This window comes from Aotus nancymaae, unplaced genomic scaffold, assembly GCF_030222135.1.
Source record: "Aotus nancymaae isolate 86718 unplaced genomic scaffold, 86718_ANA_hifiasm-v0.15.2.pri h1tg000039l, whole genome shotgun sequence".
In the NCBI taxonomy this organism is placed as follows: Eukaryota; Metazoa; Chordata; class Mammalia; order Primates; family Aotidae; genus Aotus; species Aotus nancymaae.
In genome coordinates, this window is record NW_026988453.1 from 13305973 (window position 1) to 13322370 (window position 16398).

A 16398-nucleotide genomic window follows, 5' to 3' on the forward strand; every position below is an offset into this window, starting at 1 on the left:
TCATGTCTATTTGCGTCTTATGCTACTCACTATATTGACAAACTATAAGTCTAGGAACAGTGTCTTATTAATCTCCACTTCAACTGCAGTACCTAGATCAATTCCCGCATATAAAATGCACATAATTATTGAAGTGCTTCTGAATGACTTTTGAAGGAGGATAAGAAAGAAAGTGGAGGGGTTCTGAAAGGGTGGCTATGCCAAGAAATTATATCATAGTCTCCTGGAGAGCAACTTTACGCACTTTGTAATCTTGCATAAGACTGTGGCTTAGCACAAGCATCTTGGCAATGATGAAAATCTGTGTTGGAGGCAAGCACCAGCATCCACTGGGATAAAATCTAGTACTGGGGACTTTCAGGTAGGGAGGGCGACATGATACCACTGAGTCCCAGGAATCTTGGTAGCATCTTCAGGTCCTGGAAGGCTGCAGGGAAGATGGCAGCTCTAGGCCAGAGGATTCTGGGAGGCAAATGAGGTAATAAAACTAACTGCCTGTTTCACCATTCTACATACACTAGATTAGACTAGCACTATTTTAGTCTTGTTTGGGTTCTAAATGTATGTGAAACTGTCAGTCAGTTGTTCAATCAATCTTTATATATTTATTGAGCGCTTTCAATATGCCAGGCACTTGCACTGTGCTGGTGCTGAAGTGATGGGGGCTAACGAAAAACACAGAAGTCCCTGCCTGTGTGGACCTTACTTTCTAGTGGAAGAAGAGACGTGATGAGTTGAAGACATGCATCAAAGATTAGAAGGTGATCTTTGTTTTATCCTCTGGATGAAAATCAAGCAGGCTATAAAGGTGAAATGTTAGAATTTCAATCATAGTGGTCAGGGCTTATTAAGAAGATGACAGTTGAGCACGGATGTGGAAGACGTGAACATGTGTCTGTGCAGCCACCCGAGGAAGGCGCTCCACAGGAAGGGGGCAGAGCCAGTGCAGATGTTCCCAGGAAAGCAAGGCAGGCGGTCAGAGAGACAGAGAGGAGGCCGGCGTGGCTGGAGTGGTTGGAGGCAGAGCGAGATCAGAGAAATAAAGAGAGACTTCTAGTCTTTGTAGGCTGCGGCAAAAACGTGGCTTTTACTTTGGAATGGGGAGCTCCAGGAATAGCTTTGGCAAAAATTGACGCCATTGCTGTTGACCTGGGATTGAACTGGAGAGAGGACCAAAGATGTAAGCAGGGAGACCAGTTAGGAGGCCACTGTAAGATCCTGGGCAGAAGATGATGATGGAAGCGTGGACCAGAATGGTGGTGGTAGAGATGATGAGAGGTGATCAATGTCAAGAAAAATTTTAAAGGTAGCGTCTCGAGGACTTTCTGATGTATTCGATAGAGGAGATGAAGGAAAAAAAGTCAAAGATGACTCTAAGGATTTTTGTCAGCGCAACTAGGAAAATACTACTGTTTATTAATGGAGACTATTAAAGGTGGCATAAGTTGGGAAAGCAGAAATAATTAGGAGTTGAGTTTTGGATCTACAAAGCGTGTGATACCTATGAGGCATCTACATGTAGTCTGGAAGTCAGGAGAGAGTCTGGGCTAGAGATATGAAGTTGGGAGTCATCAGAATATAGACAGTATTTGAAGGCAAGAGACTAGATGCGATCACAAGAGAGGGCCATAGAGAAGAGCCAAGGTGCAAGGACTGAGCTTGAGGCACCCCGACATCCAGAGGTCTTAGAGAAGAGCGGGAACCAGCAAAGGAGGCTGAGAAGGAACCACCAGAGAGGCAGGAGGCAAACCAGGTGGGCGTGTTGTTCCAGGAGCCAGGATACAGATGTTTGAAGGAGGAGGGGGTGGGCAGCTGGGTCAAATGCTGCTTACGTGTCAAGTTAGAAAGATGCAAAATGGCCTTTGGATTTAACAACCTGGAGGTCATTGGTGACATTGGCAAGAATAGTTCAACGGAGTGATGGGGTAAGAAAGCCTCAGAGGAAAAGGTTTAAGAATAGAAGAGGAATTGAAGACATTGGGTACAGATGCTTCATCTTGTCATAAAAATGTGGTCTTTTCTTTGTTTTTGAGATGGAGTCTTGCTCTGTTGCACCCAGGCTGGAGTGCAGTGGCACAATCTCGGCTCACTGCAACCTCTAGCTCCTGGGTTCAAACGATTATCCTGTCTCAGTCTCCTAAGTAGCTGAGAATAGAGGTGCCCGCCACCACACCCAGCTAATTTTTTGTATTTTTAGTAGAGATGGTGTTTCACCACGTTAGTCAGGCTAGTCTTGAACTCCTGACCTTAGGTGATCTGCCCACCTCGGACTCCCAAAGTGCTGGGATTACAGGCATGAGCCACCGTGCCCGGCCAAAAATGGTCTCTTTTTTTAAGCCACTAATTCAAACTTTCAATTAATCCAAATGAGCACAGTGTCCACAACAATCTGAAGAAGGCAAATTTTACTTGTGAAATCTCCCTGTCAGACAAATCACAAAAAGGGTTTATGAAATGGGTTTCAGCAATTTTAAGTCTGGAAGTCTCTTTGTTAACTGAAGGAAAACAACCACTTCCTTCAGTAAATTTGCAGCTCCAAGTATTTTAAGTTTTATAATCAAACTTCTATTTGGAACGTCTCTCTCTCTCTCTCTCACACACACACCCCCAAATGATGACATCATAGTTCTCAATTGAATATTGTACCTCATTATAAATAACATTTACTCATTCCTAATATTTCACTATTGATTTATAGTTATTTATTTCATGTCATAGCTACCACATACTCACCTTAAATTTGTAATGAGGTTTCTCATTCCATAGACATTTGACTGCCTTTTGTACTTGTAGACACGGGCTCATGTTGTCAACAGTTGGGCATTGGATCTCAGAAACATTAAGCTTGGGATTAAAAGCAGGGCGGAGAAAGCTGTCAGTAAAACACGCTAACCTAATGTATCTGACGAGGACAGGGTCTAGTTCACATCCAGAACTGCAAGGATGCTGTGAAGTACGATCACTTGATACTTGTGATATCATTTTGTTGTAACATTAAAGCCAAGAGTCTTCTCGACCCAAGGGCAATGCCAGTTTCCCAGAGGGCTCATTTCTCAGAGCCACAGCTCCAGAGATGCCAGTGCACCCATGCTGATACTTAGTCTCATGTTATTTCTCAATTTTATGCTTAATTTGCTCCTTTTGGTTTTATGTATTTTGACACAGCCAATCGTATGTGGGGATTTCCCCATAGTCCTTTAAATGCTATAAAACTTTAATATAGGGAGATAAAAGCCATAATAAGCCATGCCTTCAAGCCCTCACATTTAGTTCTTTATTTGAGTTTGACAATAACCAGTTTTAGATACTGATTTGGATTTCTAAGTACTTGCACTGCTTTAAATGCTCTTGTGCCTTTCCTGACCTTCCTCTCCCACTCAGATGAAAATTATATTCTACCCTTAACCTGGACGTGCAACTTCCATTGACTGCACAAAATGGCATCTTTACAATTCTTAAATTATCATCATAATGGCCAACATCGTGCATGTGAGCCAATGAAATTTAACGTGGTTCAGAATACAGCCAAGATGGACGCCCAATTCCCAATTTTAGGCATCCAACCCTGGAACGTCTTCTGGAAAAAATGAAATAATGCTCCTGGTAGGCTGCTGGGTTTGTCTGTTTGCAGCATAATTGCCATCTCTCAGCTTCCTAATACCCTTAAAACCTCTGAGAGTCTTTAATGTACAAAGTTCAACAGAAACACCTTTAAAACAGATTAGTTCTAATTATGTTTAATATTGGTTTGCTGCTTTATTGAATAAACTACATTTGCTTAAAAAAAAAAAAAAAGGAAATTCACTTAACTGCATGTCAGTCACCCAAGTTTTAAGTGTACAAATGAAATGGAAACATTTATTACACAAATTTAATTACAATTCTAAGAAATAAACATGCAAATTAGATCGAGTTCAATTTGCAGATGCTAATCCCCATCCTTGATCTTGTTCCTTCCTCCCTTGATTTTCAGTCTCTGCTACTTCTTGATTCCTAGGGAGTCAGGCAGCCAGAGGTTTGGTTTTTCACAGTCGGAGGATCACTGTTTTAAAGAAGTGTTATATTTAGCACATCTGGCATAGTGGCAGTAAACAAACATTATAGTCTTTGTAACACTTTTGTGCAGGTGCCTTCTCCAGATTTTATTAGGTCTAGGCCTTCCAAGCCTCTGCCTTCATTACACCTGAAATGACCCATCTCGACTATGGAGGGGTCCCTAGACAGAAGTTATGAATTAATGTTTTTTAAAAACAAACTCTGATTGAGCCCGTTATAGGAGAAAATTGCTATTTGCAAAATATTCTGATTCCAAGGCTTAAATTACATTCTCTTGAGCAAGGACAACCTCTTGTATTACTTTTTATTTCCTGGAGGTTTTCCCTGGAGGCTCCCCACCCAGAAAGAGTTGCCAATTCAAGTTGTAGCAGGACCATGGTTGCTTTTTTTTGTACGAACGCAGCTCAGGCGGGGGCGGGCGGCGAGGGGAGAATAACTGTTTGGTCCTGCAAAGACATCTGTTTCTCATCTCCGTTTACTGTGGCAAAGGAGAAGAAAGTCTTTTGCAAAGGGTGGGAAAGGCACAGATTTTTTTTTTTTTTTTTTTAAATCACACGCACACACAACAACAACAAAACTAAACCAAATTTAAAAAGACAAGACATCTCGGAAGGTTGCAGAGCGAATATATTATTCGGCTGGAGCCGAGCCCCCAGGGTTAGGGCGGGAGCCCGAGAGCGCGTGGGGTCTGGGCTGCGGGCTGGAGCTGGGCCCGCGTGTCCCCGGGCACCGGGAGGGGAGGGGAGGGGAGGAGGAGGAGGGAGGGCGGGAAGAAGGGAAGGAGGCAGGGGGAGGGCTGGGGTGGGGGTGCGGGAAAGGCGCCCCGTGTGCAGCCGGAGGAGCGGCGGCGGCGGCGGCGGCGGCGGCGGCGGGAGCGGAGGGAGGGCGGGAGCGCGGGCGCGCTTGTCATGTTCCCTCTCTCGCCCTGGGGGCATCCTGCAGAACCTCTCCTCGGAAATCCACGGGGAAATGGCAAACAGGATTGACGGGTTTCACACGCTCCTCGCTAGACAGAGCCGCTCATTACCATAACCGTCTGCAGCGACGGCGGCGCAGCGCCCCAGTCGCGGCGGCGGGACCTGCCGGGACCCTCGCCCGCCGCGCAACCGCGGTCACCGCCGAGCGGGCCGCCGGGCCGGGACCGGGACCTGCGCGAGTGTGCACCGGCGGCCGGGCTGGCGCCGAGCCCCGAGCGGACCAGCAGCAGCTCGAGCGCTGAGCCGCCGCCTCCCCGCTGACCCCGCGGTAAGAGCCGGGCTGGGCGCGGGCCGCGGGGGCGGGAGGGCCGGGCCGGGTGGAGGGCGAGGGTCCCCCGGGGCTCCTGCCCGCGCAGACGGGCACCCACGCGGCCTCCCGCGCGCCCTCCCGGCACCAGGGCTGCGCCGAGGTCACCGAGGGGACTCGCGGCGGGGCCGGGGCGGTGTGGGGGCCAAAGCGCAGCTGGGCGCGGAGGCGGCGCGGGCTTTTCCCGGGGCTGGCGTGCGCCGCGGCGCCTTCGCCAGGGCGGGAACCGCCGCCTCCTCTAGGGCTGCTCGGGCTGCCACCCGCGCGCACCGAGACAACTCCAGGGGCGGGTGGGGTCGGCAGCTCTGGCGAGACCTCAGGGTCCTCGGTGGCCGCTGAGTCCCTCATCCTCGGGGACCCGGGTCAGTAGGAGGGGCGCCCCCAGGTCCGGACGCCGCGGCGCCTGGCAGGTGGGGAGGGAAGGATTGTGGATGTCAGGAGCGCGCGTTTGCAAGAAAAAGGAATTGATGCCGTAGCTGACACCTTCTGTCCCCCGCCACCTCCGCCCCCGCACCCCCTCCCCGGCAGCCAAGCCGCGCTGCGGGCGGCGGCGGCTCCTGTCCTCAGCTCACCTCCCCGGCGGGCTGAGGCTGCTGCCCGCCTGGTCCACGCCTGCGCCTCTCTCCTCCCTTCCTCCCCTCCCGCCTCTTCGGCCCTAGCAACTTTCCGAGTGCCCGGCTGCGGCCGCAGAAGCAGGAAAGAGGCGTCCTCGCCGCCAGGTCCCCCGGGCGCAGGGCGCTCCCGCAGCCGCGGGCTTCCAGCCTGCTTGGCCGGCTGTGGAGGGAGGGCCGGGCCGGCATCTGCTGCGGGCTGGAGCGCGGGGGCCCGGGCCAGCCGCCGTGAGTCATTTCCTTGGAATCCTACCTTTGGTGTTTATTTCCCTTAGAAGGAAACTTGGCTGGAAAAAAAAAAAAAAAAAAAAAGGATAAGACATAAAGAATAATAATAGCTCTTATTCTTCAGAAGAGGCACACGGCTCCGGCACCGCAGGAAGACAACTTGCCTTTGTTCCCGGACACTTGGGGTGGTGTTTACTTTCTCCTGTGGCCGGCGGCCGGCGGGCGCTGCTGGCTAACCCGGGAGGGGCTGGGGGCTGCGGCACCGACCCCCCGAGGGTGTGTCTGTGCGGGAGCCAGGATGTGGTTGGTGGCTGCCGCCCGCCTTCAAGAGGTCTGCCCTCCAAACCTCGGACCGCCCCCCGACCTTGGGCACCCCTTCATGCTCCTTAGGCCCAGCACCTGCAGCCCCAACCACAAGACCCAGCTTCAAGCTCTTGGCCTCGCGGGGCTGCAGCTGAGAAATGTACTTTCCAGGGCAGACAGGTGTACCGCAGGGACCGGCAGAAAAGCGACATCTGTCTGTTTAGAGGGCTTGAAGGATTTTGCTCGCCCATCTAGGCCCTTCCACTACTACCACCAGGAGCCGGAGAAGCTGTTGAGATCACTTTAGGACATGTGGAGGTCGGGGCTTGATGCCACTTAAGGCTGACAGCATGGATCGGAGGTGGAAATAGCCCTTTACTTCCCTGCTTTCCAGTGTTGGAATCAGACTGCTAACTGCTATAATGATCTTAATCAAATGCTCGCCAATTTTCAATGACAGATGGAAGAAGAGGTGGGCAAAGAACTACCTGGAGCCCCTTCAAGGTGCGGCTGATTTCATAGCTACCCTGTTTTGTGTGTCAGCACCTTCTGTTAGCATCATAATTGCTTCGAGGAAAGAACAAGCCCAACTCATCTGGAAAAACCAAATTGTATAGAAATGTCTGGTAACTTTAGTATGAACATTTGCTGGAAAAGCTTGACATTCTAGCCCTCAGTCTAATGGGGAGGCTGGACGTGTCATTCCACTACAGCCACCTGGGTGACAGAACAGACATGCAGGAGCCTGAGAATGAGGGGTTAGGGCTTTTTTTTTTTTTTTTTTTTTTTGTCTTTTAAACCCATGCAGAGACAAAACACACTCTGACACCTGCCTGTTGAATCCATCACCTCCGATCGTAGAAAATAAATTTTGCCATAATGTATATCTTTGTCTTTATTTAATATTAATAGAACATGAATTTGTGGATTTGAACTGCTGACGTCAGTAGCAGAATTATAATTAAATCTCATCATACAGAGAATTATGACAGTTTAGATCTCTACATGTAATACGAAGAAAGATTCATGTTAAGCATTTGTGCTTACCACTGCACGGTCCAGTTTTTTGTGAACATTGATTTTGCCTTCTTAATTTGTTAACAGCTAGTGTAAGTTCTAAATAGACTAGGAAGACTCAATTGCAAAATCTCCTCCCTGCTTCCAAATAATCCCAACTCATTCATGATTTATTCAGATTTACATAAATCACTTGCAGAACTCAGCCTCTCTAGTTTAGGATTTTGTGTATGACAGTTCTCAATTTAAAAAAGAAAAACTTTCTAAAATTAGATATTAAAATTGAGATATTGTAGAACAAAAAAATAGCCAAGATAAAAACTGTTATGCCATTTTTCAGGTTCAAATTCATAATAGGATCTCATATAGTGGAACTAATACTAACAAATAGAAACACTGAAATCCCCAGCAACCAAAAATCTACTACCAAAAAGTCATTAAAATAGAAACAAACTCTGAAGAACATAAAACAGCACAGGGCTCATCTAATGTCCTGTTAAAGAGAAGTAATTGCTGCAAATGCTTTTCTTTCTTAAGGGGCATGAGTTTGTTCACCTGCTTTTGTTTACATGAAATAAAATTCTGCATAGGCAAAAGACTTGGGTCTTACTTCCATGATCTAACACGAAAGTGAGTGTAAAACTTCAAGCTAGAAAATGTTGATTCTCTCAGTAAGAAAGCGCTACTGACTTGAAAAGCTACAATTCCTGTGCTCTTGGCAACAGCATTTCCTGATACGATTGTCTCTTAGAATAGGTTAAGAAACTGGACCATTTCATGAGAGTCTTCCAGGGAATAAATCATCATGAAGTTTGATACCCTACTTGGATGTGGAGTTTGAGAAGTGATGGTAGACAGAAGGGCTTAATTTGTTAAATCGATGTGGGCTAAATTGCCTCGTTGATGACTCAAAGAGAAAAATAAGTGACATGTCCCATCATTTCTTTATAAAGATTTAATTGAACCTTTCTTTTCCCCACTTGTAAAAAGGTTTACTAATAAGTCCTTACTGAAGTCTCTTTGGCGGGCATCTTAAAAGAGAAGGGCGAGGTGGTTTAGCAGCCCAAATCAGTTGAGTCCTAATTCTCTCCACTCACCTGTACACCTTCCCTGTCTGTCAGAAGGTCTTACTTCATTATTCAGTGTGGTTGGGAGAGAATTTGAGACCTCAGAGAGGACTGGGTGAAAGATAGAGTCATCGCTGCCAAGAGCTCCTCTTTTAGCCAGGAGGACATTGTCACTTTAATGATGCTATTTCGCCTTACCCCGGTGTGTTTCCTTGGAAGTGGACCCTTGTTATATCATGTAGGTACTAACAGTCTCCCATGAGACAATGATAGATTCACTCTTTCCCAAAAACATTACCAGCTGTATAATTTGGAAAAGAAAGCAAGAATTGGGCCCTTAGTTTATATTTGAAAGACAATCAATCTTCAGAAAGTGAGCCTGACATCACTTGTGTGACAGTTCTTGAAACCACAAAGTGGGATAGTGGGGGCTTGGGTCTCCTAAAGGGATTGGCAGTTAACAAGGCACTGAGGCTGCGCTACTGCCACCACTGGTCTGTGGCCCTAGGTCTTTTTACTTTCATCTCAGACTCTCTTCTCCCTTGAACTTACTCTTGACCCTACCTTGAGACCTGCATAGGACCAAGTGAAGACACAGAGCCCCCGTGAAAGCAGCCTCACTGCCTGAGCTATGGAGGGGCCCAGGAAGCCTAACAGAGCAGAGAGGCTCCCTTCTCCCTGCAGGCCCAAGGGAGAGAAGGGCGTGAACTGGAGAGAAGGGCAGTGCTGTGTTGCCTCTTGGAAAGTTCCTGCTCTGCGTCTGGGCTTTGCAGTGTGAAGAGTTATTGGCTGCCTCTGGCCCCAGAGCCAGGCTCCTGTTTAATATTCTGCCTGCTCCGTTGATGTTGTGCTTGGCTCCTGTGGGACTGCAACTCACGGCTTGAAACTGGAGCCAATTTTCTGTCTTCATCTCGCAGTGTTTTGACTGGAGGCAGATCCAGTTCAGGCCGATCAGGGCTGGTGGAAACAACTACCAAGTGTCTCTCTGTCTGCTTTGCTTTGGGAGAAGAAAGTGGAGGGAGCCCCAGCATGTTGTAGAGGAACTGGCCTGCGGAAACGAGAGGAGGAGGGTGCAGGGGGCAGCGGAACAGACCGAACCTCAGAGCATCGGTCGGAATTACGGTGGAGATTCCTGCTTCCCCTGCCTTTTTCTTTTGATTGATTAGTGGATTTCATCAAAGGAGGCTCCCGGGGGATTGACTAGAAAATTGATTTTGCCTTATTAATAGAAAGGAAGCGCAAGGGTTTTGGCTTCTTAGCGGTACCGTTTCTTTGGAAGGTCAGAAGGAAAATGTGTTTGGGAGGCAAAGCAGCTGTCTAGAAGAAGGCTGAGGGGAATCTGAGAACAATAAGAAATGGGGTTTTAAAGATCCGCCCATGAAATGCAGATTGCTGAACACAGAGGCTGAGCTAATAGCAGCAAGAGAGTTTGCCGAGGTTTTCTTTGAAAAAATAATAAAACGTTTCAGGGTGAAGGGGAAAAAGTTTCCCAAAGCAAAGAGATGAAGATGCCAAGGCCGTCCCTTGGCTGGCTCTTGATTAGGGCTGTTTTCTTCATTCTCGTTTTTTTTTTTTCTTTTCAGATCTGAGGCTGTCAGAGATGACTCTGGTTCTGTCCATGAATAGATTCTGCGAGCCCATTGTCTCGGAAGGAGCTGCTGAAATTGCTGGGTACCAAACACTATGGGAGGCTGACAGCTACGGAGGCCCAAGCCCCCCAGGGCCAGCACAGGCTCCTTTGCAGGGAGACCGGGGAGCTGGTCCCCCGCTGGCAGGTATTGCCCTTGATTCCCCCCCTCCGCCCCTCGCTGCCCTCTGCAGCCAGCCTGGTGGACAGGAAATGGTGTCTGGGGTGCCCTTCGGAGCCAGGAGAGCTAAAGCTCCAAGGACTTCCCGGGCTGCCTGCGTGGCTCTCATAAGTGAGTCCAGAGCTCCAGAGAGAGGACCAGAGGTGATACTTACATTGCATTTAAGCCTGTGTCTGCCCGTGCTGCTGCCTGCATATAAGTCATGTGTTTATATTACTAAGAGGGCCAAACTAGATGTTGAAACTCTGAGTTTGGGTTTTGGTTTTCCACCCTGTGGAACTGGATGGTTCTCTCACAACTATGAAAGCTCTGGTGGGCTCAACAATGACACCAAGAAATCTGCACTTTGGGCCAGCAGCCATGTGCCTCTTTTCTTTATTAACCCATTTATGCCCAGTGTTCCATTATTGGAACGCTAAGCTTGAGGGAGTTATTTATACCCTACTGCTCAAGGTCATCACCAAAGTCTGACGTTTCACACAAAAAATTTTGCAACCTCTGGCATAAATGGGTTAAGGACACGATTGGCTTTGGGATTGTAGGGCAAAAAATTAAAGCCAAGAAAATAAAAATATGTTCTTCCTGACTCTTTCTTCTTATGGTTTAAGTTCCTCTGGATTTCTGTGCAGTACTGCCTATTTTTTAAAAGAAACTAAAATATAAAACAAGTACTCAATGAAGTCTGTTTTGCTACAAAAGATTGAAAGCTGTGGTCTTCATGGTTGACATACTACATCTTGGAGAATGAAAAGAACATTAGTTACTCAGAATTTTAATGCAAAGTTTAAAAATTTGAATTTTGTATTTTGAAAAAAAGGAATGTTATAATTCCAATGTGCAGATAACCATTTGTTTACTAACCTAAAGCAAATAATATTTTAAAGTTGTTTGGTTATCAGTGGTTAGAGTTAAAGATGTATACATTTGAACAGTGGTGCTATGTTATCATGGATTTAATTAAACAATTTAAATAAATGCTAATATATTTCAGAGTAATTACACTCCTCCCCTTTATGAATGTTGCAGTTTCCTTTTGCATAAAATTAAGATTCTGTGTATTTAGCAAATGCTAAAATATGTCATTTTCCTCTATAATTGCCTAGAAATCTTTTCCTAGCCTGGGTCATAGGATTCCATATGATAGCAACTATTAAGACAAATGTTTATTTTTAATCACCACATGTACAGACAAATATGTAGCCAAGTTATCCTCTAGAAGGAAAGGAAACGAAAGTATTTTGTTTGGAGAACCTCTGGCAAACCGCATGTCATTTGTCATATCTGATTTATTACCACAGGATCACATTACAGGGGAATTTCAAATCCTATAACAACATCCAAGATCACATACTTTAAGAGGAAGTATGTGGAAGAAGAGGATTTTCACCCACCACTCAGCAGCTGTAGCCATAAAGTATGTTTTTTTAATAGTCATTATTTTTATTAAGAATTTAAGATACTTAGTAACAGTTGCTTGATCCACTTCCAGAAGTTCAATTGTTTCACCCAAGCAGTGAAAATGAGCCACTTCTCAGTGGAGCCTTATTAACTGTTGTCACTTTTTTGGGTCCTGTGTTATTTTTCACAAGTTCTTGAAGAAAAAGCTGGCAAGAGCTCTCCTACCCAGAAATATCAAAATTATGTAATCCAAGGAGTTTTTTTTTACATATGCTTTAATATTTCTCAGGTTGCATTTCGGGTTATGGTTCTTCCGCTCTTTTATGTCTGGGAATGCCCTTGGTCTTCCCTGTCGTGTTCTCCCCAGTCTGAGTTCTGGCTCCTGCAGCCAATGCTACATCCGTGTGTGTCCACGTGGGGGTGGGTACGCAGGGCTTTTCCTGACTTCTTATGGGTAGACTCACCGTCCTTGAATGTCTGCATACAAGTAGAAATATGCACTTCATTGGATGTTGGTTACGTTTAAGTTTGTTGAAACATAGACTTGATTTCCAAGAAAAGACCAAAGCTAACTTTTTGTAGGTATAGTAAAAAATAATAATAACAAGATGGGGATATTCCATAGAATTATGAAATTGGGCACCTAAACTTTTGAAATATCAGTTCTTTTCTCTTTAGGTAACTACCTTCCTTCAATAACTGTCTGCTGATTTAATTGGCGGGTATAACCCCAGACCATAGTTGTCTGAAACGCAGAGAGGATTTTCAATTCATCTTCCTCTCTGTCTCCGTCCCCTCATCCTTCAGATGTTGCTTTTACCTTGCTCATAGAAAGACGGCAGAATGCATTGGTAGGCACTGGGCTTTTCCCTGCATGTGGAGTCCCTGCCTTTGGTCAGTCTGAGCTGGTTTAGTTCACAGCTCCTCGGGTTATGCTGCCAGTTTGTATTTTTGATGACCTGGAATAACTGGTCCCCAGGACACAAGCGGTTTATTCCCTTTTCAGTGTCTGTGTGGTGGTTATAGCAGTTTCCCGATTGCTGCTGGATTTGCACCAACCATCACGTAGTGATAGCGTCACACAGCTCAGGACTGAGTCCTCACGTTTCCTCTCGCCATCCCGTCTCCCACTCAGCTCCACAAGGAAGCCATTTTGGTCCTTCAACTGACAGATTCTGTCAAGGTCTGGGCCTCATTAATTACTGTTGTCCTCGTATCAGGCAAGGATAATTGCCAAGTATGAAACCCAAAGAATTAAAAGCGGGACAGCATTAAAAGCCAAATATCATGCTCCTTGATGGCTAGACCAGGGTTTGAAGTATATTCATTATGACTTGCATCATTTTAGAAACATATGTTGATGTGCAATATGAGTTATGTGTCCGTGTGTGTATTTGTATACACACACATAAAAAAGTACAAGTGTCACAGTACAGCTTGATGAATTTCATGAGGCGAACATGCTCATGTAACTGACATCCAGGTCAAGAGCCAAAACATAACCAGCAACCAGAATCCTCCTTGTGCCTGCTTCTCTCACTAGCCCTCACCCCACTCACCCCAACTCCGAAAGTACCTGCTCTCCTGATTTCTAATAGCTTAGATTAGTTTTGTGTTTTAGCATCTGCCTTACTGGCACATAATAGATCAACCACCTGACCTGTCCCTCCTGAGGTCTGCACTGTGGCTTGATTCCCTAGTGCTTGACCACACCAGCCAGTCAGGAAGTGGGTGGGCGCTCCAGCCAAGTGAGGAAAGGGAACATCGGCAGAACTGGGGACAGGCTCTCTAAATGAACCCTGGGGAACAAGACCACAACATGCCCAGGCCCAGACAGTGCCAAGAAAGAAGTATGCTGTGATGATATTTTTATATAGTCCATTTTCTAAGCTTTCTCTCTTCCTTTTTTTTTCTTTTTCTTTTTCCTTTGGTTTGTAGACCATCTCAATTTTTGAGGAACGAGCACACATCCTTTATATGTCCTTAGAAAAGCTAAAGTTTATCGATGATCCTGAAGTGTATCTCCGAAGATCTGTCCTTATAAACAATTTGATGAAAAGGATCCATGGAGAAATTATCATGCAGAATAACTGGTGCTTCCCTGCCTGCTCTTTCAATGGCACCTCCGCCCAGGAGTGGTTTATGGCTCAAGACTGCCCTTACCGAAAACGACCACGGATGGCCAAAGAGGAGTGTGAAAAGTTTCATGCCTGCTGCTTTTACCAAGAATGTGGTGGCCACTACCTAAATTTACCCCTTTCTGTCAATGCCAATGTCGGAAGTGCCTCCACTGCTGCCTCCTCTCCCTCCACCTCTTCCTCCTCCTCATCCTCCTCTTCCTCTCCCTCTTTGCCTTTACCGAGCTGTTCCCACCAGGTGGATTTTGAGGTAGGCAGTGCATCTGTTTACAAGAGTGATGGCCACATACCTGCCAACGAAATCTTCGTCACTAATCTCAGATCACTTGGCGTTGAGGAAAAGGCCAAATTAAATGATGAGAAAGCAAATAATGACACCAACAGAGATGGTGGCCCCCTCAGCCATGAACCTGTGGGAAGTGACCTTGCTTTTGAGTGCAAGGGCCAATTTTATGATTATTTTGAGACCGGATATAATGAAAGAAACAATGTAAATGAATCTTGGAAAAAGTCCTTACGGAAAAAGGAGACTTCACCACCAAGTAACAAACTGTGCTGTGGCAAAGGAAGTAAGATATAAGCCATCTTCTCCCCGAACTTCGAAGCACGCGCAGCATGATCGGTTAGCGCCATGAAGTTTATTTTGAATGGATTTTGTAGTTTTGTACAACTGATAACATTCTGCCATGAACATGCCGTGCCGTTTGAATGCCTGGAGAGCACGTTGCATAAAACGTCTGTATAGTAGCCATCAACGAGCTTCTTATAAATATGGTGATTTTTACCAAGAAAACAGTTGAACTTAATGCTTAAAAGTATATCATAGTTTTCTTACAGAAAAGATCAGTAGATTAGATTAGGGGACAACGTGCCCTTGCAATATTTCCATTGCCCCCCAAGGAGCCTGTCACTAGCTAAGACGTTTCAACGTTTGCCAATTAATTAGAGGGTTACTTGGTAAGCAAATCAATATAACCAGCAAAGTTATCTGCTTCTTCTATATGATACAATATTTTTTTTAAATAAAAGACTGAAGACAGGGAGCTAGATGAAATGGCTTCATGGTGCTGTTAAGTATTTGTACCTAACAGTCTTGTGTGACAGATGAAAATAGGATGTAACATAATGAAGCACACCTGTCTAGGGGCGGCAATCAGCAGTCTTACACAGAGAGGGAAGTCCCTGCAAGTTCCTAGTTTGCCTGTGATGGGCGATGAGGCTTTTAGAGAGGTGTTATACAGGGCGAATTTTGGTGCCTTATTTTATCTTAATTTTTGCCAATGTGAAAATTAAGGATAAATCAGAGTTACAGCAGGGATTTAACAAACAGGAGAAAAAAAAAAAACACAGGGTGGATCAATATGGTTTGGAAACTTAACTTTGAACTATCGTGTTCAACTTTTGATTCGACATCTCTATTCTTCCTTTATTTTTGATGCCCAATTGCTTTTGGAGTTGGCATATTTTCAGTAGGGATGGAGGAAACGAGGGAGAGCACTGGCTGCTCCAGCTTTTCCCTGGCAACTGTCCGTTGCTGGGGTCTGGGTTTTCTGGGTTTTGGGTTGTTCTGTTTTGTTCTCTTGTCCAATGAAGTTCACGAACCAGTGGCATGCATTCTACCTTTCTCTGTTTTGCATCATTTCACTCGTTTAGATTATAAAAGCATGTGGGTTTTTATGTATGAACTTTGCTGTTGATTAAGAAGCACAATGTTAATAAATGATGTGGTGATCAATAAGGTTTATCTTAAAGAATGTAAAGACTTTAGTTTTTGGAAAGTTATTTTGGAGAAATGGGACTTAATCTATAATCGTTACTATGTATTCGGTCTACATTTTCCAAATAATATCTTTAATTTGTACATTTGAAAAGTGTTCAGAGTGGCCGTCCTGCCATCCTTCCTTCCACTCCAGCCAACTCTTCTGCTAAACTGTGTTCCACTTTCCAAGTTTCCTAATTGACTTGGGTCTCTTTAAACAACACTTCACAGAAACCAAATGCCAGATGGAGGAGATAAGTGAGCCCTCCCAGTTTCTCCAAGATAAAGCTTTTTTTATTATTGCTATTAATATTAAATATAGGTCTCATTCATACAGTGTATGAGTAGGATCGTTTGGACAATTGTCCACAAGGACCAATTTTTAAAACATTTTCTTGCGTTATGGCTAAATAGTCTAGTAATGTTTTGTCCTTTATTTTCAATATTTGATAAACATTTGATGTTCAAAACTTAGATAATAGATGCTTGTATATGAATGTGTTGTAATAAAGTGACGTTTTCTTGATATATATTTATTAAAATGATGAAAATTCTTTAAGTTTTTTTAAAGTTTAGTGGCTATTGGCTATGTTTCTCTTTTCCATTATTCTCTCTCCTTTAAAAAACTCAAAACATCTAGAAACTCTAGTGGATAGTAGCCACACAGGAGTTTTCTAAATTAAAGAACATTTTAAAACGCCAATCTGACAGGTGTTTTAGAATGATCCC

At 45.2% G+C, this 16398-nt stretch overlaps 1 protein-coding gene across 2 annotated transcripts; it reads left to right on the plus strand.

The window, feature by feature from the left end:
- The first annotated feature begins 4974 nt into the window (after positions 1–4974).
- Positions 4975–16195, plus strand: SERTAD4 (SERTA domain containing 4). 2 transcript variants are annotated; one of them, XM_064360339.1, is made up of 4 exons: positions 4975–5301; positions 10150–10341; positions 11673–11788; positions 13711–16195. In XM_064360339.1, exons 2-4 carry the CDS (start codon positions 10167–10169, stop codon positions 14488–14490), a joined length of 1071 nt encoding a protein of 356 aa, XP_064216409.1. In that variant the 5' UTR covers positions 4975–5301; positions 10150–10166; the 3' UTR covers positions 14491–16195. The 2 variants fall into 2 exon arrangements, with proteins under 2 accessions (XP_064216409.1, XP_012314652.2); XM_012459229.2 differs by lacking the exon at positions 4975–5301 and adding an exon at positions 9506–9688.
- Positions 16196–16398: the final 203 nt, after the last annotated feature.